Consider the following 25,514-nt stretch of genomic DNA (forward strand, 5'->3'; position numbering starts at 1 on the left):
TGATCAATGGGATTTGGGGGCTGCCTGTGGTGTGTTGGCACTGTACTTGCTAAGTGTTACAGGGCTGTACAAAATAACTCCCTCTCAGGGACTTCCCTGGTAGCCCAGTGGTTACGACTCTGCGCTCCCAATGCAGGGGGCCTGGGTTCGAGCCCTGGTCAGGGAACTAGATCCCACATGCATGCTGCAACTAAGAGTTCATATGCCACGACTAAGCAGCTGGCGAGCCGCAACTAAGACCTGGTGCAACCAAATAAATAAATAAAGATAAATTAAAAAAAAAAAAAAAAACTCCCTCTCCTTCCCACTGGGCTGTCTGATTCCTGGAGATGTCTGTTTTCTGCCTGCAGTGAGCTAAAGATTTATATTAAAGAGTGTCCTGGTTTTTAGAGATCCCACATCTAGCATTCCCTATCTCACATCCCTCAGTGGATGATGGGGTTCAGGGCAGGCCACCCCAAACATGCCACTTTGGCATATTGATTGTTTTGAATTAAAGTCAAGATAGCCAGTACAAGAAGGACACTCTGACCCTCCTTTGTTCCCCAGAAAGCAGGAAATATATCTCCCAAGTGAAAAGTACCCTCTCTATACTGGGAGGAAGAGAGACATCCTTACCACTATAGATAGGGACTTCAGGGCTGAGGTTTGTAAACAAACCTTGTTACACTAATAAGACAAGGCAAGCCTTGTCTTCACTAATTTACTACCCCAAGCCTAAACTTCTTTACCTTGCCGATTCTTCACAAATTTATTATTTGTCTAAAAGGTATAAAAGCGGCCTGCTTTGGTCACTTCTTTGAGTTTCATATTTTTTAATGAATTCTCCTATATACCAAATTAAATTTGGTTTTCTCCTGTTAATCTGTTCTATGTCAATTTAATAATTAGGTCATCCAAAGAGCCTAGAGGGAAGGAGGGAAAAGTTTTCCTGCCCTCCATGGGGTGACTCCACCAGCTCTCAGCCTCCATCTTGGGGTGTCTGTGGTCCAGATCCCACTGGAGTACAGCTACGTTGAGAGAAGAGATTTCAAAAAGTTTTTTTTTTTTTAGAGTTCAAGGTGATTGTCCTAGAAACTCCCTCTCCTCTTTTGGCAAAACAAAAACAACCCATGACAAACAATACCAAAATGAAAAAGTGAAACCTCTCTATTTTTGTGAGCTGACATACTGCATTTTGGCTTATTTGTGAGTGAGAACATCTACTAGGGGTTGCTGATCTCCATTTTACTCTAGTCTCTGCCTCTCCGGAGGTGGGTACCACACTTTGAGACTCATGACACATTAGGAAGCTGCATAAACTCTTTCAGTGTATCACTAGTAGTAAAGGAACCATGATGGTAACTCTGCGTTATAGATAATCCCAATGACATCACCCATGCACAGGGACCCACATGTCAACTTCTGCTCACCTGGATGCTCAGGTCCAGCCTAAGGCAGTGTCAGGGTCTCCAGCTTCACGTCTTTCCTGAGCCTAGAGATTTAAAGTTTCCTTTCTTCTTGTTCTTGGCTGAATCAGATTAAACAAAGACAGCATTAGCACTACAAAGAATTTAATGGAGTGGTTAATGGTGCAGGTGATGTCCATAGGAATTTGGCAGCATCTGAGAGAAATAATCATGACTTGACAACCCTTCTTTCAGAAAGCAAAAGTGCCTGGTTCTGGTTATACCAGTTGTTATTGGCTTCCCTGCCTGCAAAAATGTCACAGTAATTCCAATGGGGTTGTTTACACAAGTGGAAAAAATCTGACTCTTTGATAACATGTTTCAGTTGTAACCCCCTTAATGACACTCAGAGGCCTTCCAGTAAGAGAGAAATTTCCTCCAAACTAAGGGAGCAGTTATCTGGAAACAGTGCCCTTCCTCGGTAAGGTTATTTATGTTCATTGGGCTAATGGTTTTTGTCCAGTAATACATTTAAATTGCTTTCATTTTACAGTTATGCTTTGCTATCACATTTCAGAAAGTGGCTTCTCTCCCTCTGTACAGCAGGCAATTTCCTCAAGTATGCGATGACAGCATTGTCCTTTAGAAGTCATTTGAAATAGACTCGGTCTCAGCCATCTCTCAGGAGAATATTCTCTGGCTCATCATCATAGCCAAGTGGAAAGTAAAAATGAACTCTGGCTGTCTGGTAGCTCCTTTCGCTCTCTGGTTCCCTGGAGGCCCTGCAGCAGGGCGATGGTGAGCCTGTTGATCTGGGATGGAGCCCGACATTCAGAACTCTGACGTTGCCTGAGAAATAGGCCCCCAACTTGGGTATAAGAAGTGCAAGGATCAAGAGTAGACACTGCAAATGATTTATAAACTGAGTCACACTTACCTGGTGTGGATGACAAAGAAAACGAGGGCTCTGTAGAAATGAACACGATTAGGTTTATACAACATTGTAGCAGAGATTGCTCAGTTAAACTGATAGCTCATGGGGCAGTTGGGAAAAAATCATATTCTTTTAAAGCTAAAAAAAAAAGGTGGATTAGGCTGTGGAATGAATTTGAAGCACATATAATTCTATTCAAACATATTGGGTAATAACTGTAATATAAGTGCTATAATACACTAGCTTTATTTTTAAAAAACAGCCGTAAAAATTTACATGAAAATGGATCACGCTTCTGCCTGATTTTCAGACTGAGAACAGAGTGTGTATATGGTAAGTTTTGAAGGTATAGGCATACCTCATTTTATTGCACTTCACAGATTATGCATTTTTAACAAATTGTAGGTTTGTGGCAACCTTACGTCTAGAACAAGTCTATTGGCACCATTTTTTTCCAAGAGCATTTGCTCACTTCGTGTCCCTGTGTCACATTTTGGAAATTCTCAAAATAGTTCCAACTTTTTCATTATTATATTTGTTATGGTGATCTGCGATCAGTGATCTTTGACGTTGCTACGACTCACTGAAGGCTCAGTTGATGATCAGCATTTTTTATCAATAAAGTATTTTTAAATTAAGGTATGTCCTTTTTTTTTGACATAATGCCTTTGCACATTTAATAGACTACAGTATAGTGTAAACATAACTTGTATAGGCACTGAGAAATCAGAAAACTCTCGTGGACTCGCTTTATTGCCGTGGTCTGGAATCGAATCCACAATACCTCTGAGGTATACCTGTAAATGGTTTAAGCTCATATGAGGCTGACATTCAAGTTAAAAAGTTTTAACCTTAATATATAATTGACTAGGAGGCAAAGAAAAGGGACCAAGAAGTGTAAACTGCGTTGCTCATCCGTAGCAGTTGAATCTCAGAAAACCTGGCTCTGTTCCAAGACTTGGCGGATTGTGATGGCAGTCAGCGCTCTTCAGCAGGGAAAGGTGAGCCGCTGAGGAAAATCGGTTCCCTGCTCCGTGACTCGGGCATCTCCCAGGGCCCCGCCCGCTGTGCAATCTTGCCACTTGGCTGGCTCTGCCTTGTCTTTGGCTGCAGGTGAAGGGCTGCTCTTCCCCAGGAAATATTATTCATCAGCTAATTTGTGACTCAGTTCATCCCGCCACCACCAATTACTGACGCTGCTGTCTGCGTCAAAAGCTGGGACAGATTCTGTCTAAAATAGATCTTTGGCTGAGGAGCAGGTCGTAGGGGGAGCAGGCAAGAATGTCACACAAAGGCGACTCGGAAGAGAAGAGTGCACACCCAGACCAGACAACCAGTTTTTTTTTTTTCAAAGAAGGCATATGGAATATTGGATGTGTGTGTAGGAGTGAAAGAGGAATGCCAAAATAGTAATCCACATGGATAAATGCCCATACACAGAAGAAAAAGTTCTTGGTCTGATTCCAGTTTGAATGGTGTCCCTAGGGAGGACTGTGGCATGCGTAAGAGAGACAACCTCTCTGCATTCCCCTTCGAATTTCAGGGGTCACACCAGGTGGGCTGGTGCCAGCGTTTGAAGACCCTTGTCTTCGCTGTTGCTTCAGCCACGGTCCTTGGCACACGCTAGCCACTCAGGAAATGTTGTTCCATATGTGACCCGCTCATTTGAAGTCAGACCTTTGGGATGTGGGTTAGAGGAAGACCAGTGAAGACTTTTGGGCAACACAGATCCCACTGACTTGCGCCTTTGAGGGCCACAGACAGAGGTCTGATGAACTTTGAATTAAACTCTTTAAAGTTCTAGAACTTTTCTGAATTCAGACATAAATTACAAGGCAGTTTCCATACCTAAGAGGTAATCTAATTCCTAAAGCAGATGATTTTGGAGTTAAAGAATTCCTTTAACTATCAATCCCTAAAATGGGGATTTTGATTTGGCCGTACCGGGGTAAATATTTAGCTTAAAAATTAGATTCATGGCCTTCAATACATGGGAAGTAATGCTGAAGAGTTCTGGGTAAGAATAGGTTCTTCCTTTCTAAAGCCTGAGGATTAGCAAAAGACTCACGTGCCCGATTGAGACCCAAATCGAAATGGTGGCAGCACACATCAAAAAACAAGAATCTTTCCCAATAGTTCCTTGGAGCAAAGCACTTCTTGAGTCATTCACCCAGCCATAAAAACCTTACAGATATTCTCAGTGGAGAAGAAAAAAGAAAGGGAAAACAGAAAACAGCTTTTGAGTAGGGAGGATGTGGAAGTGGGAAAGTGTGCTGTCTCAGCAAGATGTAAGAGCTGGGACTAAGGTAGGGAAAAGATGCATAGCCCACGGAGAAGGAAAAGAAAGTCGGGGAGTCATATTATCTGGCTCCAGGATTACCTCTCTAACCCTAAGGCCAAATGCTTAAACTGTGCTGCTTGACCTTGCGATTTCGGATATTCTCCAGCCATCATGGCAAGGTTGTAGCCGATGTGCTATCTAACTGCACATCAGTCCTGGAATTAGCAGAGCTGGGAGGTTCCATACCCTGGGACACACATAAAAGAAACATATGCTGCATCATGGATCGTCCCCAAAGGCTTTTATCACATTTTTGTCATTCTCAGAGATCTGAGAAATTAAAAGAATTTTATTCTTTTAAAGTAGAACAGTAACACACCCATTTTTTTTTTAGTCTTCAAAATGCAGATTATCAAGTTTCACATGCACTTATATGTAACTTCTTTCTGACAGTCTTTGATTTCCATGCCCAACCTCATCTCTATTATATTTCAGTGGACCATTTCTAACCCCCACTAGATTATATATCCTCAGAAGACTGTCTTGTTGATGCTTAGCGGTCCAATAGCAGGCATCCACCGATTTGCGGAACGACTGGATTGTTGTAAGAGCATGACAGCAATTTAATGGACGTGCCGTATGGGTAAAGAACTCTTCTGGAGCCAAAGCAAGTGAGGTGAACTAATTTTCACGGGCTCTGAAAACAGAGAAGTGGATGAAGCACTGTTTTTAAGGCGTTTTATTCTAACAACACAGTTTTGATTTTGACTGATACACAATACAGGTTTAATACAGGTGAGGCTAGGATTGGTGTGTTAAGTACTTCATATTCCATTTACAAGAGGGGTTTAGATTTCTGAGAACTTGTCAGAGTATCACCTTTATTTTTAATATATTGCTATAAATACCTAAGCCAAGATACAGTATGGGAGAAGTGAAACTTTAAAGTTATTTTGTAAAACTCCATCTAAACTTCTCCAGTATTTATCTTAAAGATTATATCTCCAAGGAAAAAAAATTTTTTTAATTATATCAATTTTGCTTTTCTATTAAATATATTTCAAATAGATGCTTCATATTAGATGGCAAATTATTACCTATTTTTGTATCTACTGAGTATATTTTAATTGTTTTTAATGTATTTTTTCAGTGTTTTCATATGTTTATTTCTGGAAGATATGAATTGTTATCTGTTTAATGTCTTTCATAAGCACCACAGATATGATGCCCAATAGTAGAAAAAAATCAAGAAATTATACTCAAGCATATTTCTTGGAAATATTTCCATGCTGGCTTTAAAACCATTTGACTTTGGCTTCAAAACCATTTTGACTTTTAGACACTGAACTCTAAAGACCTGTTTGTATGAAATTTCCCTTTCCCCCTTTCACCCTCCATCATTCTCAAGAAAGTTTCAATCCCCACATTTTCTCTTCTGACTTTGTAATACACAATCCTGAGACAAAATGACCTTTTGTGAAATTCTCTAGGGGAAGGGATCGCCAAATAGATGAACCTTAAAGTAGGAATTATCATTTTATCTCTTCCAGCAAGGGATTTCACTTTATGCTTTAATTTCTGGCCTGTTGACCCAGGATTGCAGATTTTTAAAGTCTTTGGCAACCTGCCTTCCAGAGTTCATCTAAAATTTTGTCTCTACCTCTCCCCTACAAGAACAGATTTCACTCTTAAAAGTCTGAGACAGAAAATGCAGCAGGGACAGGGTTGGAGGGAAAACTTTATAAAAGTTTTATATAGTTGTAAATTTTAGCCCTTGGGCCTTTTTAGACATTAACTACAACAAAATCATAGAAAGCAAGACCTAAATAAATTAAATAAATAAATAACATGCTAAGAAAAGGCCGTCTTTCTTAAAATCTGTTTAGAAACTGTAAATTAAAAATGTCAAATACAGAGATACCTAATCTGAACAGTGTTTTCTAATTCCAAATGATCTTCACTCCAGCAGTGCTGTGGCTCATGAATTCCTTTTGCTTTGGACAAGAAACATACTTTTGGAATCGTGAGGAGGTGATACTTAAAATGAACATTTGTGCATATCAAAATATATGTTTTTAAAGACTATCTGAAGTATTTATACATGAAATCACACTTCTGGGATATACGTACCTGGGGTTGGGGGATGAAATGGAGGAAAATGGGTGAAATACAGATGAAGCAATTGAGGAGATGCAGGTGCTTGAGGTTGGGTGATGGGTACGTGGAGTTCAGTATACTAGCCGCTCTATCTTTGCATATATTTGAAAATTTCCATATTTCAAAAAGGTGACAAGGTTTCCGATACATTATGATCAGCAACTTTACCTTTGTTCAATATGCATGGAATAGAGTCAGTAGTATTACTTTTAGCTCACTTATTGATAAGAACCATTTTATTGTTCCTTGCAAGAGATTTCATGTTCTACCCAAAAGGACAGATGTGATTGTATATGTAGGGTCATAAAACCACACACATATGCATATTATCACCCTTTTTCCTAACAGAATTTATATTCCCCCAATACATTTTATTCTCAATAATTCAAAGGAAGTGTGCTGGAGTATTAGAAAATGTAATTCATTAGGCAGATAGATTTTACAGAAAAACCTTATAGTGCTACATATACAAGCATGAGTTAGCTATGTGAATTTAACCTACCGTGAGTTTTCCACAACATCAAATCCAAACAGCTTATCCCTAGAGCATCAGGACCCTAGTTCATTCTGAAGACGAAGTTATACTTAGCATCTCTTTTGAATACACTAACATGTCAACCTTCCAGTGGAATAAATATAATACAGTCAACAATTACCACTTAATGGGCATTTCCGTTACAGGCCCCATGCCAACACTTTCATATGTATTTCCTTTTCATCCCAGTAGTGGTGTTAAGAAGTTATTATTAACCACTATCATTTAGGTTAGTAAAGTGATTCAGGGAGGTTAAGAAACCCAGCAGTAAACGGGTGGAACCACACTTTGGAGCCAAGTCTGTCTGAATGCAACGGCTGTGACATAATTATACTACATATGTATTTATACACTGTGCGTGCATGCGCACAATTCTGTGCCAATTGTGTGCCAATCCAAAGGATTAAAAAAAAAAAGCAGCATATCCAAGGTTCTAAGGTTCAGGAACATCATATTCACCAAACTTGAGGCCTGAGTTTATACTACAGTCTTAATGATACTATTTCCATCCTTTTATTATAGTTCGGGGAAAGATGGTATGCTCAGGCAGGTCACACTTTCCCAAGGAGCCTCTCCTCCTGCGCAGCAGACTGAAGCATGTTTTCCTTCTTCTGTAGGGCTGATTTCTGCTCCACAGGTTAGGAAAAAGCAACCAAGGCTGCTCATACAATGGTGAATCTCAGGTAAAGTTTAGGGGAGACCATCATTTGGTACTGTAAAATAGTTGAAAGGCCTTATTTGTATTAAAGTATTTTCCCTACTGTTTTTAGCAAATATGGTATATTGAAGGCACATACACTATGGCCAGTAGTGTGAACCAAAAAAAAAAAAAAATTGAATAATATCTTTAAAATATTTCAAATTTTTATTAAATATTTTTTATTCAGTTTTAAGATCACAGTTAAAGTACTTTAGCATGTTATACACATGACTTACATGTGCAATTTTTAGAAATATCAAATTAAGTATAAGATTTTGAAGAAAGAAATTATATAAATGTGTATATTGACTTTTACTACACATACATCTAAGAAAGCAATAATTCTGTTGTACCATTAAGTGGAAATCATTTATTACATGGCATGTTTACACCAACTCTAAAGAGAACCAAGCCAATTTCTGAAAGCAAAAAAAATGAGCGATTCGGTCATGCTGAAAACTGTCAACAGACTTAAGACCTGGAGGTCAAATGAAGCTGTGGTTAATTTATGACAGGTAAGTAAGCAATTCAAACCTATGGGAAAAGTTCATCATCTGGTAATGTGGACTCTCAGGTGGTTTTTATTCCTTTTCGACAGATTCCTGAGAGCAAGACATGAGTGCTGAGGAAATGAGAAACATGTTGCCGAGCATGTGCTGAGCTCCAGATCACAAACCTCCCCCACCCCAGTTCTGCCGCTAGGAGCTGAGGCACTAAAGTGAGGTGTCAGGGGACGTGAGCACCCCCCTGGGGCCACAAGGGGAGGTCATGGTTAGTCCACGAAACGCGTGCCTCTGTGATTTAGGTTAGAGCTTGTGAGGTAAGATGTGTGGTGCGGTGCAGTGGGAGGGTGTGGAGGCATGGAATTAGGTCCTTGCTCCTCGGTAACCAGTTCTGGCCCAAGTTATTAGAAAATCTTTGGAAAGAGTAGTAATGTTCACAATAACTAATTCTGTGCATAAAGATCAACTTAAGGACAGGACCAATTTTGACCACTGACTGCAACAAGAAAACAGTGGCCACCGAACTTCTAAGTACAAGGTTTCCTCTTTTCCATTATTAGTATAAATCATACCACCACAAATAAAATTTGGCCAGGAGAGGAAACTTCTTTGTATGTGTGAAGAAAATGTATATTTATATTTTTAAGGAAAGCGTAGCACAAACAGATGGAGGTGTATGAGGGGAATCAAATGTACTTGTCTTGTTGTTCACTCTTTTGCTGCTTCTTTTTCTAAAATGTAAGATAATGTCCCCAGTGAAAAGGACAAGGTCATTTAATATGGGGTATAATAAACTTCGCTATCACTTCCAAACTATATAAAAGCAAAGCAGTCCATCAAACCCTGAATACTTCACCAGATGTATCTGGTAAGATGAACTGCACAACTGTTTCTTTTTTTATTGTAAGTATGATGTTAGTCAATCTAAATAAGATAACTGTAAAAAAAAAAAAATCCCCAAACTCAAATAAACACAAAATCCAAATCTAATTCTTTGGGAATGCTTGTATAAATAAAAGCAACACCTAATTAACAATTAGTACACTCTTTATAAGGTGCAAAACAAGATCCTATGTGGGGAAAGCTAAATTTTAATTCCCACCTAGCAGTCACTCTGAATACTTTATAGGTCAAATGTAATAAGAGCATTTGCTTCTACTGCCCATTTTCAGCAATACATTGTTCTCTCTGGAGAAGGTGGTTTGGGAAGTCAAAACACTGCAGCGGAAAACAGTGGCACTGAAGGTAGAAGCAAAAAAAGACAAACCTTTGAAACAGGACTTACTGAAATTAACCGTTAAAGCCGAGGTAGCCCATTAGGATTGGCCTTATCTGAGGGCTCTGTGGAGCAGTGCAATCAAAGGTGAACCTTCTCACAGCATCGTGTACACCCCGACTTTCCCTTTACAAATGATGACTCCAGGCCTTGCACGACTTCCTTCCTTTTCCCCCATGAAGCGGCGATGCTTCCCCTTTGCTGTATGGATGCTGGCCTCCAGCCTCCAGCTGCTGGTCTCCAGAACACTTAGGATTCGTACAGTAGTTTAGCAGGCAGCATGGTCCCACTGCTTCACATTAATGCCAAATGCCAAACTTGGAACAGAGTTACTTGATATTCCCCATCCCTCCCCCAGAACTGTATAAACAAAACATGTCATTCAGTTTTCAGCTTACTCCTAGTGCTGTATCGATTTATAATCTGCTTGAGATTTTACATAGGTGCAAACATTTCCAGAGGATGAGCCAAGGACTACAGAGTGCAAACAAAATTTTCTATGACTCAGGAAGAGTAGCATCTGACTTGATAAGAGAGTGACAGGGATTACACAAGTTGGATTCTAAATAACCAGACCCGTTCAGATGCTCCTTTTTTGTTCATAGTGTTCCATCACTTTTTTTCTCTGCAGCAGTTTTAATGGCAGGAACTATAATAACAGTGATAACGTGGGAATGAGTTCAGCATGGCTTTGAGGGGGCACTGGTAGAAAGCTCATCTGACGGAATTAAATAAATATATTTTCGGGGGGGAAAAGACTGTCAGAATTACAATGGTATGATATATCCTTTAAAAAAGAGGGCTTTAAAGAATTCACCATTTTGATCTAAAATCTGGGAACTAACCTAGTTTGGGGATAAGAACCTGTGTCTTCAAAGTGGCTGTGGGACCTTTTTCCTTTTCCTGGCCTCATTACAGTTATCCAAACAAATAAACACTTAAGAAGGGTGTCTTACAGTATTTTCTCTCTTTCACTCAGCTTCTTAGAGCTGCAGCTTCAGTAACTATAATATACTCTACACACTTCAAAATTACATAGGAAAATACCCAGAATAACTAAATAAATAAAAGGCTAAAGAAAACTGGAACAGTACTGTGTCTCCATCTGAGACTAAATCATCCACTTCCAGCAACACAGAGAAGGGCTAGGACAATTTTTTTCAAAAGATTTATATACAGGTTTGAATCCAGAAATTAAGGTTAAAAGCATAAATATTGATAATTTCAACTAGATTCAGAATGGTTTCAGAAAGATATGATACAACAATTTAGAATAAAACAAAAGCAGAAGAGCATCATATTTTGGTTTGCTTGAGATATACATAAGGTGCAACAACTTTTTCTCTTGAGGATGCTTGGGGGACAAATGTTAGTGTAGATGGTGTTTGCTGGCAGATTAAGGTACACACCATAGCAATATGATTTTCCAAAATAAAAAAGAATGAGAGAAGTGAAATGAAAATGATAAATGGGGGAGGGTACTACATGTTGGTCTGCAATATGTGTGCTCACAAATGTTGTTACCTGAAAATACCAACACCCCTCTCCAGTGGATTCAGGGCATGAGAAAAGCACTATTTTTGAAATCAAGACTTTACTTAGAGAAATGACAAGGCGAGTGTCTAAAAGACTATAAAGCTTTGCAGGATTTCTGCTACTCTCAGTGCCTAACCGCTTAAAAATTAAGCATGTCTACAAAAAGGTGGGGGGTTTTTTTGTTTTTTTTCTAAAGTATCTGAAAACAGTCGTATCCAGTAGGTTGCCCTCCACCCCGACCCCTGCCTAAGGGAAAAGCCACTGAGGTTTAGGAAAAGCGGATCAAGTAAGATATATTAATCACATAGAAAAAAGTAATCTTTTGTTTTGCTTCTTTTTAAAAAAGGTCCCATGAATATACAGCACTCTGTTAAGGAACTCTAGTGAAATGTAATCAGAGGACTGGAGGAGAGGGCACTGGCAAAAATAGACCTATTCTAACATGTTCTAGAGAATAACAAGTTAGTACCATTGTCAAGGTGCATGTTCTGCACCAAACAATTTTTGTGGTTGATTTTATGTTTTTTTTGGATTTTAGCTAATTATAATTTTTAAATCACTGCTAGCAAGTGGTCCAGAAACTCCAACAGCCACCAACACTGGGACCCAGCAATTTTCAAACATTCACTTTGTGTTTCAAAATTTAGAAAATATTAATACAACAGCATCAGAGTAAAAATCTCATGCTAAAATCTGGGGTTGCTCACCTGATTTATTTCTGTGTGAATGGGGCTAAGCTTCTGCCTCTGATTAACCTTGCTTACTAATTCCCTCTTCCTCCATGCCCACAAGGAATATGCATTTTTGAGGACACCATTCCAATGCCCTGATGCCCTCTTTACCTGCTTTGAAAAAAAAAAAAGCCCAAATCTCTCTGTTCTTTTTCAATTCTGTTAGTATGTTGTACATATTTTCCAGCACCGAAACTGAAGTAATATCTACAACCGTGAAAAGCTAAACCTAGTCAGTATTAAGAGTCATTGTTTTGTATGGCTATTAGGTCAAATTACGATTAGAAAAAAAATCATCATTACAATTCAGTCAAGTATAAATAAGAAAGCTAGATAAAACCTTGTAAACTGTCACCATTTAGAGATCTAATTCAAAAGTTTCAAACTTGAACTAACACTATCAAAATTCCGCCAGTTTGAAAACCAGTAAAAATTATTGCTGGAATCCAATAATTAAAATTTGGTAGTTTGTGCTGTGATGCAAGAGTGGGGAAATACTTTGTGCTATGGAACAAATACCCTGTAAAATCTGTAGCCGCCGACTAATTTTGATTTATCACTTTGCATCTGTTGCTAAGAAACAAGATACTGTGAACGTCAGGTGGTGGAGTCAATATGCTGAATGTTCTAAGCCAGTTAATCCACTTGCACTGGCATATGTATGGTTGGTTTTATGTTCAAAAGCAACAAAACATGAAAAGGAAACAGGAAACTTGCAGGTGGATCTATAACTGCGAGTCCCACTCTGGTCAGGCACACCTCCCTCATCAATACCTCCGTAACCACAAAAACTCAAAATGGCTCTAAAAACCTGCAGTGCCAATTAGGCTGTGCATAGCAATTGCTACCCGTCCAGTCTGTCTGGGATGGATGTAAAAGGTCTGTAGCTCAAAGACCACACGAAGTGAGTGTGTCTTCAATGTGTTCTGAATAATGAAGTAATACTAAGGTCACTTCTGAATAATATTTTTCTTTTTTTGTCTGTATGAACGATCCATTGGTCACTCAGACCCTTGTGTAAAAATAAAAGAATCCTCAAGGCATGAAAACATCAGTAATCTGTAATCTGCTGGACTCTTCCCCTGTCTGGGAAAATTCGCCACAATTTGACCCAAGCAAATTCTTCTTGGTCACTCAAGGCTAAGAAAAAAATTCTGCTTGTAAGAACTGTAATTTTTCTTCTTCTCTCTCTTTCTCTTTTTGCCAGCAAACTACCACTCTGGTGGCAAATATAAAAGTGCAGAATATATGGACCACAAGGCCGAGCATACACCGCTAACAATGGTACATCTGCCTGCCCGTGCTGTTTGGGAGTCTCTGGAACAGGCTTTTTAATATTATTCTACAATATAAATGTAGGTATAACCTATTATATAAACCATCTTAGAACATAAATCTCCATGTACAAAAAAGACTAAGAATATCTAATAATAACTAGTGCAGTGTGTCAGTTTTTGTTTTTTTGTTTTTTGTTTTTGTTTTGAAAGAATAACTAGGTAATATACGAAACTAGTTTCACACTCTCTGGTTGGTAAAAGAGATGCTGGATGAGCTACAGTAAAGGCAGCCTTTTACCAAGTTACCACCTATTACCATCAAAAGCCTTCAATAGAAAGCAAAGCTCTAGGATCATCCCGTTTCTGCTCATTATCAGACAGATAACATCACCCTCAAAGACTCTGGGTTCTGAAAGAACAAACTGGCCCAGGGTGCCAACTTCTGCTTCAAGTGAATCTGGGCCGTGTAGGGCAACAAGCACTTGTTTGCAGTCTATATTTTCCACCACACGGACTCACTAGCATCTCTCAATAAAGACAAGGCTAGGGTAGTAGGTAAAGCACAATGTTTTACAATTAAAGGGCATTCACTGGTCAGCGCAAGAAATAAGTACAGGAGCCTGGGGCATTTCTTTTGGCTGTCCATCATGGGTGAGCGGAGTTGATCTCTGACCTCTGTAAAATAAGAGGAAGAAAAAGAGAGAAATCACTTTTTGAGAGTACATTATCAGAAACAGGAGAGGATGATGAATGACCAACAAAAGCTTTCCAATATATCTTATTTAATAGTTACTACTGACTTACTACTTATACCATTTAATTAAAACTGTTTTTATTCTTAAAGCTTCTTTATTTTTCTTTTTTAAGGATTTCTTCTCTCAGTTCCTCTCATACAACTCAACAACATATTCTGCCCCCAAACAACCACCTCCATTATGTAGAGACAAAACCTGAAGCACCAACAGATATGGGGAAATTCCCAGGAAGTGGGAAACTTTCAGTCAAGGGCTATGGTTCTAGGATGACAATTTTCCTCTGGATCTACTTATATTAAAAAATGACACATTCCTTTCCTTGACTTGCCCAAGGGGAAGAAGACTCTCCTATACTAACCGATAACCTTCAGGCTCATTTCTTGAGATATATAATAATAAGCTCGATTTCAAAACTTAAGGCCAATAAAAGGGATGGCCTCTGCAGAGAGAGGTGAACTGTGACTTAAAAAATGAATGAAAAGAAAACACTGAAACCCCCCTAATGAAAGAGAAGTCTCAAAGGCCTATGGAGGGAGAATGCATAGGGAAGAAGGCAAGTACCAACTCTGAATTTTAGTGTGTGAGAAAATCCAATCAACTTGGGCCAAAATCAACACATATGGAGAAAGAACTCTAGACAAGACTTAAAAAAATTCATGGAAATTCTTATAATTTGGATTGGATCTATATCAAACAGATGTAGATCAAACAGTTATTTTTCATTCAGCTTGTTGTTTAATGAGTAGGAAGAAAAATACGATTTACTTCATGGTTATAAGAAAATTTCTTGGTACTTTCTATAGAGCTTCTCGTTCTAAAAAGATAGGACTGGGCACCTCCTTGACATTTCCTAATAGGTTCCCCAAGCCTCAACAATGCATACTCACTGCTCTGGCCTATGATGGTCTGTAGTGCACAGCACTGTGCTGAAAATATGGGATAGAGCAGCAGTGTTTTCACTGGTTTGACCGTTTCAATACAGTATCTTCTTCAGATTACGTGAAATAAAAGGAGCTATTTTGAAATTCAAATTGTATCTCTCCCTAACTATATCCAATTTTCTTTTTCTTGATGAACAAAAATGAAAATTAATACAGATGGATTACATTTGGGGATTTCAGAATCCAATGATCACTTAGCTTAAGATATTAGGAATTTAGGGCCTCCCTGGTGGCGCAGTGGTTGAGAGTCCGCCTGCCGATGCAGGGGATACGGGTTCGTGCCCCGGTCTGGGAGGATCCCATATGCCGCGGAGCGGCTGGGCCCGTGAGCCATGGCCGCTGGGCCTGCGCATCCAGAGCCTGTGCTCCGCAACGGGAGAGGCCACAACAGTGAGAGGCCCGCATACCGCAAAAAGAAAAAAAAAAAAAAAAAAAAAGATATTAGGAATTTAGAAAAACAGAACGTGTTATAATCAAGCCTCTGGATTAATCTGTTTATTTATTTTTTATTTTATTTTTTATTTTTGCGGTACGCGAGCTTCTCACTGTTGTGGCCTCTCCCGTTGCGGTGCACAGGCTCCGGACGCGCAGGCTCAGCGGCCATGGCTCACGGGCGCAGCCGCTCTGCGGCATGTGGGATCCTCCCAGACTGGGGCACGAACCCGTGTCCCCTGCATCGGCAGGCGGACTCTCAACCACTTGCGCCACCAGGGAAGCCCTAATCTGTTTATTTATGTGGGCATGCTGTAAGAACCAACTATTCAATATGTTCAACTCTTTGTTCAAGAAAGATGAAATTAAAATGCTATTTTTTACTTTTAAGATTGAATATGTAACAATATTACAAAAGCGAAAAAGATTTTTAACAAGTATTGGAAAAGGAAACATACAAAGAAAAATTAGTGAAAGATGAAAAGTACAATGCAAAAAAAAAGAAAGAGCAAACAAGAGGGAGAGAGAGAAATTGGGGTGAAAGCCCAGCTTATTCAGTGGAAAAGAAAAGGAGGCAGGAGCATGATATGGCTGCCACGAAGTGATGGTTCCAGCTCCCAGGGGAAGGTCAGGTGAGATTCCCCATGAATCTCTATGACATGACAGATGCTTGCTCAAGTGGCACGCTGGAGCAAAGGCAAAGACAATGAAGTTCAAAGACTTGGATTCAGATCTTGACTCAAGTTTAGCTGTGTGCTCTTACCAAGTTAATTAACCGCCTGTACCATCATTAAAATGGAACTAAAAAGACGCACCTGGCAGAGCTGATTTTAAGAATAAATGTAATGAGCTTCCATCCTTATAAAACTCCTAGTAAATAAACAGGCTCTCAACAAAGGTTAATTCCAATTTCCTACTTCCTGCATTCTGTAAAACTGCTTTTCTATGTTGGGTTTCTGAACCCAATATTAAGATTTCTTGTGGTAAGAATGCAGGTAATATATGTTTACCCCTAACTCTGTCGACCACCCTCTAAATTATGAACTAGGTGATGCCTAAGCAATAATTAATTGATGTGCAACCCAGGTACAATTACATTAAGCCTGCAGGTGGAGGGATGGCTGGGAGCTCTGCTTTAACAGGTTAACCGCTGAAGTTACAACTAAGGTTTCTCCAAGGCTGTCTGTCTAGATAGTGAGAACACTAACCATTTGTTAGGTTGATAGTAAAATTCTAATAGGCAATATTTTTTCTTGCTAATGGGAGGTGTAAAAAAAAAAAAAAGAACCTTTACTCACACCATTTTTTCTATGCCTGCTAGCTAACTTAGGCAGTCATTCTCAAGAACGCCTCATTTATTCATTCACCCATTCATTTGTTCATTCGTCCACTGTGTAATAGGAACTAAGGAAGCTGTGTACATGAAGAATAAAACCAGTGCTTTGCTTTCAAAGCGTCCTGGAAGGAGACAGATGCATCAACAAGTAACTACAACCCAGTGTGGCAGCTGGTCTAAGAGAGGTGTGCACAGCGAGTGTGCAGGACTTCGGGAGGAAGACTGAGGGAAGAGGACAAAAGACAGACAGGCTGTTCACCCGAGAGGAGGACGCACAAAGGGAAGAAGCGGGCTTATCTGGACGGGAGTAAGCGATTCCACGTGACCGCAGGACAGAGAGGAAGGTGGTGGTGACAGTGGAAAGGCTTGCTGCCGCTCTCTGCTGCTGCAGCTGGAAGTCACGGGGGCGGAGGTGGCTGGTTAACAGAGCAGAGGTGTCACCAGTCGTGCTCAGAAGGGGACGCTGGCAGCAGCAAAGGTGACTGTGTGGTGGCCCTTCCTGAGCCCTGGATTATGACCCCCCTCTGAATTCTTACATGACCTCTTATTCCTACAATTTATGGGGGCACTTAATAACACTCAGGCATGTTGTTAATTCCTTTTGCATGCGCTCTGAGTTTGTCCTCTGTGCTCGACTGTAAAACTTCACGAGTGGAGAAGTGTCTGTGCATTGTCTCCCTCAGAGACCTGCACAGATTTTAACAATGTCTGTCACCGTTCACTTGCTATTAGGCACTTGCAGTGTACACATGACAAGGGATTTGACTTCTTGGAAAAATCTAGAGGCTCTTTGTGAGGAAGCGCTAGAACTGTAATATGACAGGTAAACAGCAAGAGGCAAACAAAGCTTCCACTGGGGTCTCCTAAACCTGGATGTGAAGGAGAATGGAGCCTGACAGATGGGTAGACACGTTGGGGTAGATTTCAAGCTCTGTTGGACCGAAGACTGAAAACCTAAGAAAGAACTCATCTGTGGGTAATCCATTTTGAATAAAAACAAGAAATACCTGAGTTTACAAAAGGCTTTTTTATCTTCCCAAAGGATCCATTAAGTAGCAGAACACCCAATTATATACTTAGAACTTAAGATACTTTCTGTGGGACTTCACTGAGTTCAAAAGACTTTCATATCTGGTCTCATCTGAGCCTTACAACTTTGTGATTCTTTGGGGATATTGTTATGCTAAACAGAAGATGAGAAAACTGAGGCCCAGAGAAATAAATGACTTTTTAACAAACACAGAGAGCTGAAGAAAAATCCAGGCCTTCTGCCTTCCATGAGTCAGATGCTGAGATGCTCTTTTTCCTGAACCACACTGTTTTCTTCCGCTAGTACCACCAACGCCATCCTCAATGGGGGTGTTACCATGTGCCAGTACTGGGACACTAGATTTATTCTATATAACATCTCTATGAAATGAGAACCACTTATAGCCATAGTATAAAAGAAAAAACAGAGGATAGAGAAGTGAATGATCTTGCTCAAGGCCTTACAGTTTTCAGGTGACAGAGGTAGGACTCTAACTCAGGTCTGAGACCTGACACTAAAGCTTTAATGATTAGATAATATTGCTTCTCTGCTCTCTCAGGCTTTTTCAGAAATGAAGCTTAATCACAGAATAATACTACGTTCAAAGTAAAATACCTGGTGGGCAATACTCCCTTATATTTTCCCACACTGCTAAATAGTATATATACTTTTGTTAACACCTCATAAACAAAAGTCTCCCGAACCCCAATCATTGTGAAAAATATCACAAATCACATCAGAAAGGATGATTTGGGCTTCCATATCACTGACTCCACCCATGTTCCGTGAAAGGGGGTGAAGTTGAACAGGATCCCCAAAACCCAGGGCAGCGAGGTTGCCCACTGCTAACCTATGCACATTTTCCATGGCGGCCACTTCAGCCAGCGCAGCGAGGCTGAAGAACGCAGACACGGCTGGCATCTCCGGGGTGCTGCTCCGCGTCTCCGTGGCCTCTCGGTTGTGTGAGCATTCGTCATTGCAGCCTGTCTCGGTCACCTTAGCAAGACTCCTCTGCAGTTGTTCCTTTGGTTTGTCATCTGTAACGAAAGGGAAATAAATTCATCACGAGAGGGATCGCTCTATCCTCCCCAGAGAAGGGACACAGAGAAGACTCAGTGTCAGGCAATGTGAAATGAGCTAATAGGCTTTACTATTCACTCCTGTCATCCACCGAATATTAAGACTTTTACAGAATCTCTTCTTCCATGGGAATAAAACTCTTTTATTAAGCTCAACTGCAACCACGGGAAGCACCATGCCCTGAAGCTGAGCGGAGGAGCTGTGTTTTATCCAAGAAAAAAGAATAGGTCAATCTTAGAGAAAGAGGGAAAAATGGACCGTGGCCAAAATAAAACCCAGGGGATGGGCTTCCCTGGTGGCGCAGTGGTTGAGAGTCCGCCTGCTGATGCAGGGGACGCGGGTTCGTGCCCCGGTCCGGGAGGATCCCACATGCCGCGGAGCGGCTGGGCCTGTGAGCCATGCCTGCTGGGCCTGCGCGTCCGGAGCCTGTGCTCCGCAATGGGAGAGGCCACAGCGGTGAGAGGCCCGCGTACCGCAAAAAAAAAAACAAAAAAAACAAACAAAACAAACAAAAAAAAAAAACCCAGGGGACTTCTGCAGAGGGGCCAGTGGATGCTATAAAATGGCCCTTAAAAACTCAACTGACCAAACATTCCTGATGAAGCCACAGCATGCCCTACTATGCACCTTGGGCATTCAGTATGCTGTGTTACCAACACTTAGGATGGCCTAAACTAATCCCAATGAGATTTATCAGTTCCAATGAGACCCTAAACTGTTATTTTTGTTCTGAAGACCTACTGAAAGGAAGCAAAGGGCCCTCTGGTATTTATGAAGAGGTGGCTGAAATGTTATGCCAATACATTTGTTGGAAATAAGTACACTTTATACAGCCATTAGAGAGGAAGAGGAGTAATCTTTACCATGGTTTTTATAATAAAACATTTTAACAACAGAAAGTAATTGATAAAGGCTGTAAATGTCATATATTAGAATATGAAGTGCTATGTGCTTTTCTACATAAAAGGGAATATTTTCTAAAATCTTTCACTCTTCCTACAAGCAAAAATGAGGCTATAACAATTTATACAATGTGAAAATCACAGAGCAGAATCCAGAGTGGAAAGGGAAGGAGAGAGGAGCCTGCTGGACTAAATATCATGAAAACTAGATTCTAGTCCTCATCCTACTTAGTGGTTCGATGTGTTATGAAACAAAATTCCACCTCTTTGAGTTTCACTTCGTATATGACAGTAAAATTGGGGGTCTTTAATATACTTTAAGGTTTAACAATCTACATACGCAAAACACAAGTGCACAAAATTCACTAAATGACTTCTATCTCAGCATACAATAAGTCTACCAACTAGATTAACCTAAATCAGTTATTTATAAATATTCTCAAAAAGCATTCATTTAAACATTTTTTCTTGCTATTTATAGAAGTCATTATGGACCCTTGACCTTTTTCTGGAAACTGGGTTAGGGTAAGGGGAGGGGAACACCTCCTTCAGGGCTGATAGAATGAGATGCTAGAGGCACTGAAAGGTAGAAAGGCAGTAGCTAAGCCCACTAATGCTTAGTTGGTGTACCACCCCTAGATATGAGGGGGGGATGCTCAGTGTCACTCGCTTAAGCCGGGCCCCTCAGGCAATTCCACAGAGGCCACCAGGAACAGTAAACAGACCACAGGCCAAGACTGAAATGGAGAAATTCACTGTAAGTTAATATTTGGTTAAGGATTAGCGCAGAGAATCAAGAAATCCAGAAGCATTCTCAGGCTCCCTTAGTGGTCTGAATCAACTGTATAGGAACTGCTGGAGGCTTTCTTTCTCAGCTTTCTTAATTCATTGGTTTAAACACCTGATGATCTGGCTTGTAATGACTTAAAAAGTGAGCCAGGGGAGCAGCTGGGTCCGTGAGCCATGGCCGCTGAGCCTGTGCGTCCGGAGCCTGTGCTCCGCAACGGGAGAGGCCACAACAGTGAGAGGCCTGCGTACCCCCCCACCAAAAAAAAAAAAAAAAAAAAAAAGTGAGCCAGGGACAAAGACTCATCCAGTATTTTTAAAAGTCTCAGATCTTTGGGAATTTACTTAAGACTGTTTTTGTGCATGCTGAGAAAGAGAAGGTAGCTGACAGGCCTAAAAACTACCTTTCCTTCCTAGGAATTCCGGATATGCCCTTGGGAAAAGAGCTATGGTTTTAAAACATGGACTAAAACATGTATGCTTAGAACGCTGTAGGAAACCAGTTCTCAAGGAGGTCCAGAGAGAGAAAATGTTACTGTGACCAGACTGACAGACAGACCCATTTTTCAGTGAGGACCCACAGTTGGATTATAGTCATTTTCTGGCCACTGTGGCCCTGATGGTCACCTGCTTCCTCTGGTCATCTCTGTCTAAGGCTTCCTTGTCTTACCCAAAGCACCTCCTGCTGGTGATACCCGGCCATCTGCTGTCCTGACAAGGTGTGTGATCTTGGTTTTCCTGGCTTTTCTCTTTTGACTGCCCACCAAGGGTTCTTGCGCCGTTGTTGGCTCTGGAGTGTTGGGAATGGATGGGGCATTTTTAACCTTATAAGCAGGCTCCGTGGTGTTTTTGTCTTCTGAAAATATGGCTGAAAAAGACAAACCATATAACGTTACCCACAAAAATACAAGGCACCAACGTTGCTCTGGGAAGGAAACATTTCTAAATGTCTGACTTATCTGAACAAGAACTTACATTTAGAGTTTTCAGAGTATTGATGGAAAAAAGAAATACTGACTATAATTTGAAACAAATATTTCTTTAAATATGTGCTTTGATAAATTAAGTACAGAGGGATAGGATGCCCTCTCTATCTTTTAATAGAATACTTAACTAAGAGGCCATTGGAGTAACATTTTCTAAGTGTTTGGATCTTGCAGGTTGGTGGGGAGGACAGTGTATGCAAATCTGAATAAACTGTGTCCCAATAGACCACAATTTCTACATGTGGTCAGGGTCCCTATCTGAGATCCTTTTGACCAGCTAGTCTGGAGAGGATGATAAAAAAAGTTTCTCTTCTTCTGAGGATACTGAGATTAAGTATGTGCTTCTTAAATTTAAGTTATCATTGGGACACTTGCTTTCAACCTCCAGGTTGGACTGATGAGAAAAGAAACTTTCTTTTATGCACACTGAGTACTCAGTAAGGACCTGGCAAACACTGGTGAAGCCAGCACCTATGGAAACTCTCTCTCATCGGCTGAATTCTAGGACCAGGTGAATGTGCTTTAGGGAGATAATTTCATAAAGTACCATATGTCAGCAGGACACCCCGAAAGGTTAGTTTTATGTACTCTAATTTTAACTGTAACACCAGCAAATCATTTAATAGCACACACTTGTACCCTATTAGTCACTGTGTCAAGAGTAAGGAACACACTTGCCACCAAAGACTTTGCTTCCAGTTCAAACGGGCTGGGAATGCTGTGTCTCTTCTTACTCATTTCCTTAGGAGTTCATCTCTCCCCCTCCCCCCTTAATTTAAATTAAGACAAGAATATGCAGATGTGAGTACAACAAGCATTTAGGAGTATATATTTGTAGTCATTTCCTCATTGGGACTGTTTTTATTCCAGTGATCTAAGGGCTTTGGGGCAGGAGAAAGAGGCATCTTTCCATTTTTTAACTATCCAATCTCTTAAGACAGGCATAGAAATTGTTTTTGATAAAGAAAAGGGGGAGTGTGGTTCAGGAAATCACACTGTCATGTTTGTTTGACATGACAAACTCTGTGCAAACTGAACCTGGAGGATACCAGGTGGTGCTCATAAGAAGGTGGATACGAAGGTAGACACTGGAAATAAGATAATATGTGTAAAGTAGGAAGACAAAAAAAGCTAAAGTAAAAGGAACAGAGCAAGAACAATTCAGGGTGTGAAAAAATGCACTTATTGGTATAAACACTTACATAGGTTTCATTTTAAAATTTTAATATAGCTCCCTAATGGGTTTAGGTACATCCTTGAGAAAGGAGGCTATAAATTAGTAACATCTTTGCCCTCAAGCACTTGATTCCAGGCTTCCTATTCCAAAACAAGTGGGAAATAATTTCAATTACATCAAGAGAAAGGATGTAAAGCAGAAATCATACCATGATTTGTGGCGTGGCCTTACCATATTATTGCATAATAGATGGCTGTGTGTGGACAGGCTTAAGATAATAGTTACTTAAAAAAAACCCAAAAATTATTTGGCAATGCTCCCAAACACCTTTTTTCAAGCAAGAAATCAAAAATTAGGAAAAAGGCTCCTTTCAAGTTGTAGGTCTATACCCAGGTGAAACAGTCTTAATTATTTATATTTTGATAGTTAACATAGGCCAGTGGTAGTACATATGCATTAAAAAAATATTTTTTACACTTAAACTTCAATAAAAGCTACCAGCAAAGTGAAAAGATAATTTGGTTAGAAACACTCCAAAGGAGTTTCATGACTCTGCATTAGCCCTGAAGTTCAAAGCCTCCTATACAAAGAGGCCAAAGTCTAAGTTTACAGCAACCTCTACTGGATATTCACAAGCTTCAAAATTCTAGTTTCTTATCCAGGCCTATCAGTTGTCCCTTCTGATTACAGGGGGAAACTTGTGATCTCTCCAGTATGATCACTGAATCACAGATGAATCTTCCAGAAAAAGCAAGAACCTCTTCCCAGAAAAATCCAGAACTTGTGGAGATAAGGGTACAGCAGGATTCCAAATGTTTTACATTCAAATTACTGCTTATGGAAAGAAAAACCAAGGAGGTCAAAGAAAAGGCATAGACACCAGAAAAGGGCTAAGAGGGCTGGGAAAGATGACCAGGTTTCTACAAGACCAGGGATAATGGAAATAACATAGTCAGAGAGAGACCTAGGTTCTACTCTTGACTTTTTAATTTACTAACTGTGGGACCAGGGGTCTCAGTTTCTTCATGTACAGAAGGAAGCTGGACTAGATTAGCTCTAAAGGAGCCATCCAGCCCTAAAATTCTTTTCATTTTGCCACACAGCCTAGAATCAGTGTCCTGGCCAGTGTTTTCTACAGCCAGCTTCAGAGTCTCAAGGCTGTGGAAGAGTATTCCCTTCACTAGGACTGTTAGGTTTTTGTTTTTGGTGAGCCATCAGATGTTTTAATTTCTTTTCAGGGGTTACTCATTTTCCTATGTGTTCCAGATGAATTGATAAAAACACAATACGAAGCCAAGGGGATGGATGCAAAGGGACTGCAAATGGAAGGTGAATCAGGCCTTAAGGCAGACTGAGACTAGGGGAAGCTCAGAAACCAGCAGACAAGGAGCCAGGGGGTCAAAGGCAGGGCGGCCAATAGATACAAGTGATCCTCGAGTCCCAGAGGTCTGGAGGCTGGGAGATACTGAGTGAATCAGGCTGCAGACCAAGTGAAAGAGGCAAAAAAGGAGAATGCACTGGAAGTTCTCATAAATCACTGGAAAGGAGGCAATGCAACCCTTCTATATGTTGTCTTCTCTAAACCTACTGTCAGATCAGGAAGTAACCACAGGGCCTATAGATCATCCACATTTGAGAAACTTATGTAATGTGGTCTTGCTGGAGTTAGGAAGAGAAGGTTAGAGTGAGTCTACCCCATGCTTTGACCCATGGGTGACCCCTAGAACATCTTGTCTTTCTGGCGGCCTAGACCAATGACAGTCTTCAGGGTCAGTGCTCAGGGAGAACCCTCTCCTAGGAGAGAAGAATTGGGGAAGGCAGGTAAGGCTAAGTCAAAGAAGTACAGTTGACCCTTGAACAACACAAGTTTGAACTGTGTGGCTCCACTTATAAGTGGATTTTTTTAAAGAAATACATACCATGGTACTACACAATCCACAATTGGTTAAGTCTGCAGATGCAGACCTCTGATATGGAGGGCCTGGAGGGCCAGCTGTAAAGTTAGACATGAATTTTTGACCAAGGGGGTGAAGGGGGAGGGTGTACCCTTAACCCTCACTTTGTTCAAGGGTCAACTATAATTGTCTGGGACAGAACAGCAGATCTGAGTCCAGCAACATTAGCAAAGAGAAACTTCTTTTATCATCCTCTCCAGACTAGCTTGTCAAAAGGATCTCAGATAGGGACCCTAACCATATGTAGAAATTGTGATCTATTGGGACACAATTTATTCAGATTTGCATCCACTGTCCTCCCCATCAACCTGCAAGATCCAAACGAAGGCTTAGTGGTGCAAAAAATTAATAAACAGAAACCTCAATTAAATAGAGTCAGGAGACCAGAAGGGGGAGCTCTCATGCCCTGTGATGACAGCAGAGCCCAACAGAAAAACAAAGACTCCTCTCTTCTTTCCTGGCAAGGACTCAGCCAATGAAAAGCCATGGACTTGATTTACCACAGCCTTACCTACTTCTTTCCTGGCAAGGACTCAGCCAATGAAAAGCCATGGACTTGATTTACCACAGCCTTACCTACTTCTTTCCTGCCTATAAAATTCTCCTTCCCTTAACGTGTGAGGACTTGCATACCATGGTTGTACACCTCAAATTTATATTCTCTGCTGATCCAACATAAACCCATCTTTGCTGGAGAAATAACTGACAGTCTATTAGTTTCAGGCCAACAGGGGTGAGGGACAGGAAATGAAAAAAACTCAGAGAGGGAAAGAGCCCAAAGCTGTATACCAAGACAGCAAGGCAGCTCCTTTTTGC

The 25,514-nt window shown here is 40.5% G+C and overlaps 1 protein-coding gene across 14 annotated transcripts in view; it reads right to left on the bottom strand.

Moving 5' to 3' along the window:
* Positions 1 to 8,150: 8,150 nt before the first annotated feature.
* Positions 8,151 to 25,514, bottom strand: part of BBX (BBX high mobility group box domain containing) — a 291,684-nt gene continuing 274,320 nt past the window's right edge. For 13 of the 14 annotated variants that reach the window (XM_082626016.1, XM_082626007.1, XM_082626013.1 and 10 more), the window contains 3 exons: positions 21,251 to 21,448; positions 18,663 to 18,849; positions 8,151 to 13,993 (listed from right to left, as the gene is read on the bottom strand). In XM_082626016.1, the coding sequence (XP_082482142.1) occupies positions 13,906 to 13,993; positions 18,663 to 18,849; positions 21,251 to 21,448 (473 nt within the window). In that variant the 3' untranslated portion in view covers positions 8,151 to 13,905. The remainder of the gene's footprint in view (positions 13,994 to 18,662; positions 18,850 to 21,250; positions 21,449 to 25,514) is intronic. The other variant, XM_082626015.1, reaches the window with a different exon arrangement.

This window comes from Mesoplodon mirus, assembly GCF_964341445.2.
Source record: "Mesoplodon mirus genome assembly, chromosome: 6".
Classification (NCBI taxonomy): Eukaryota; Metazoa; Chordata; class Mammalia; order Artiodactyla; family Ziphiidae; genus Mesoplodon; species Mesoplodon mirus.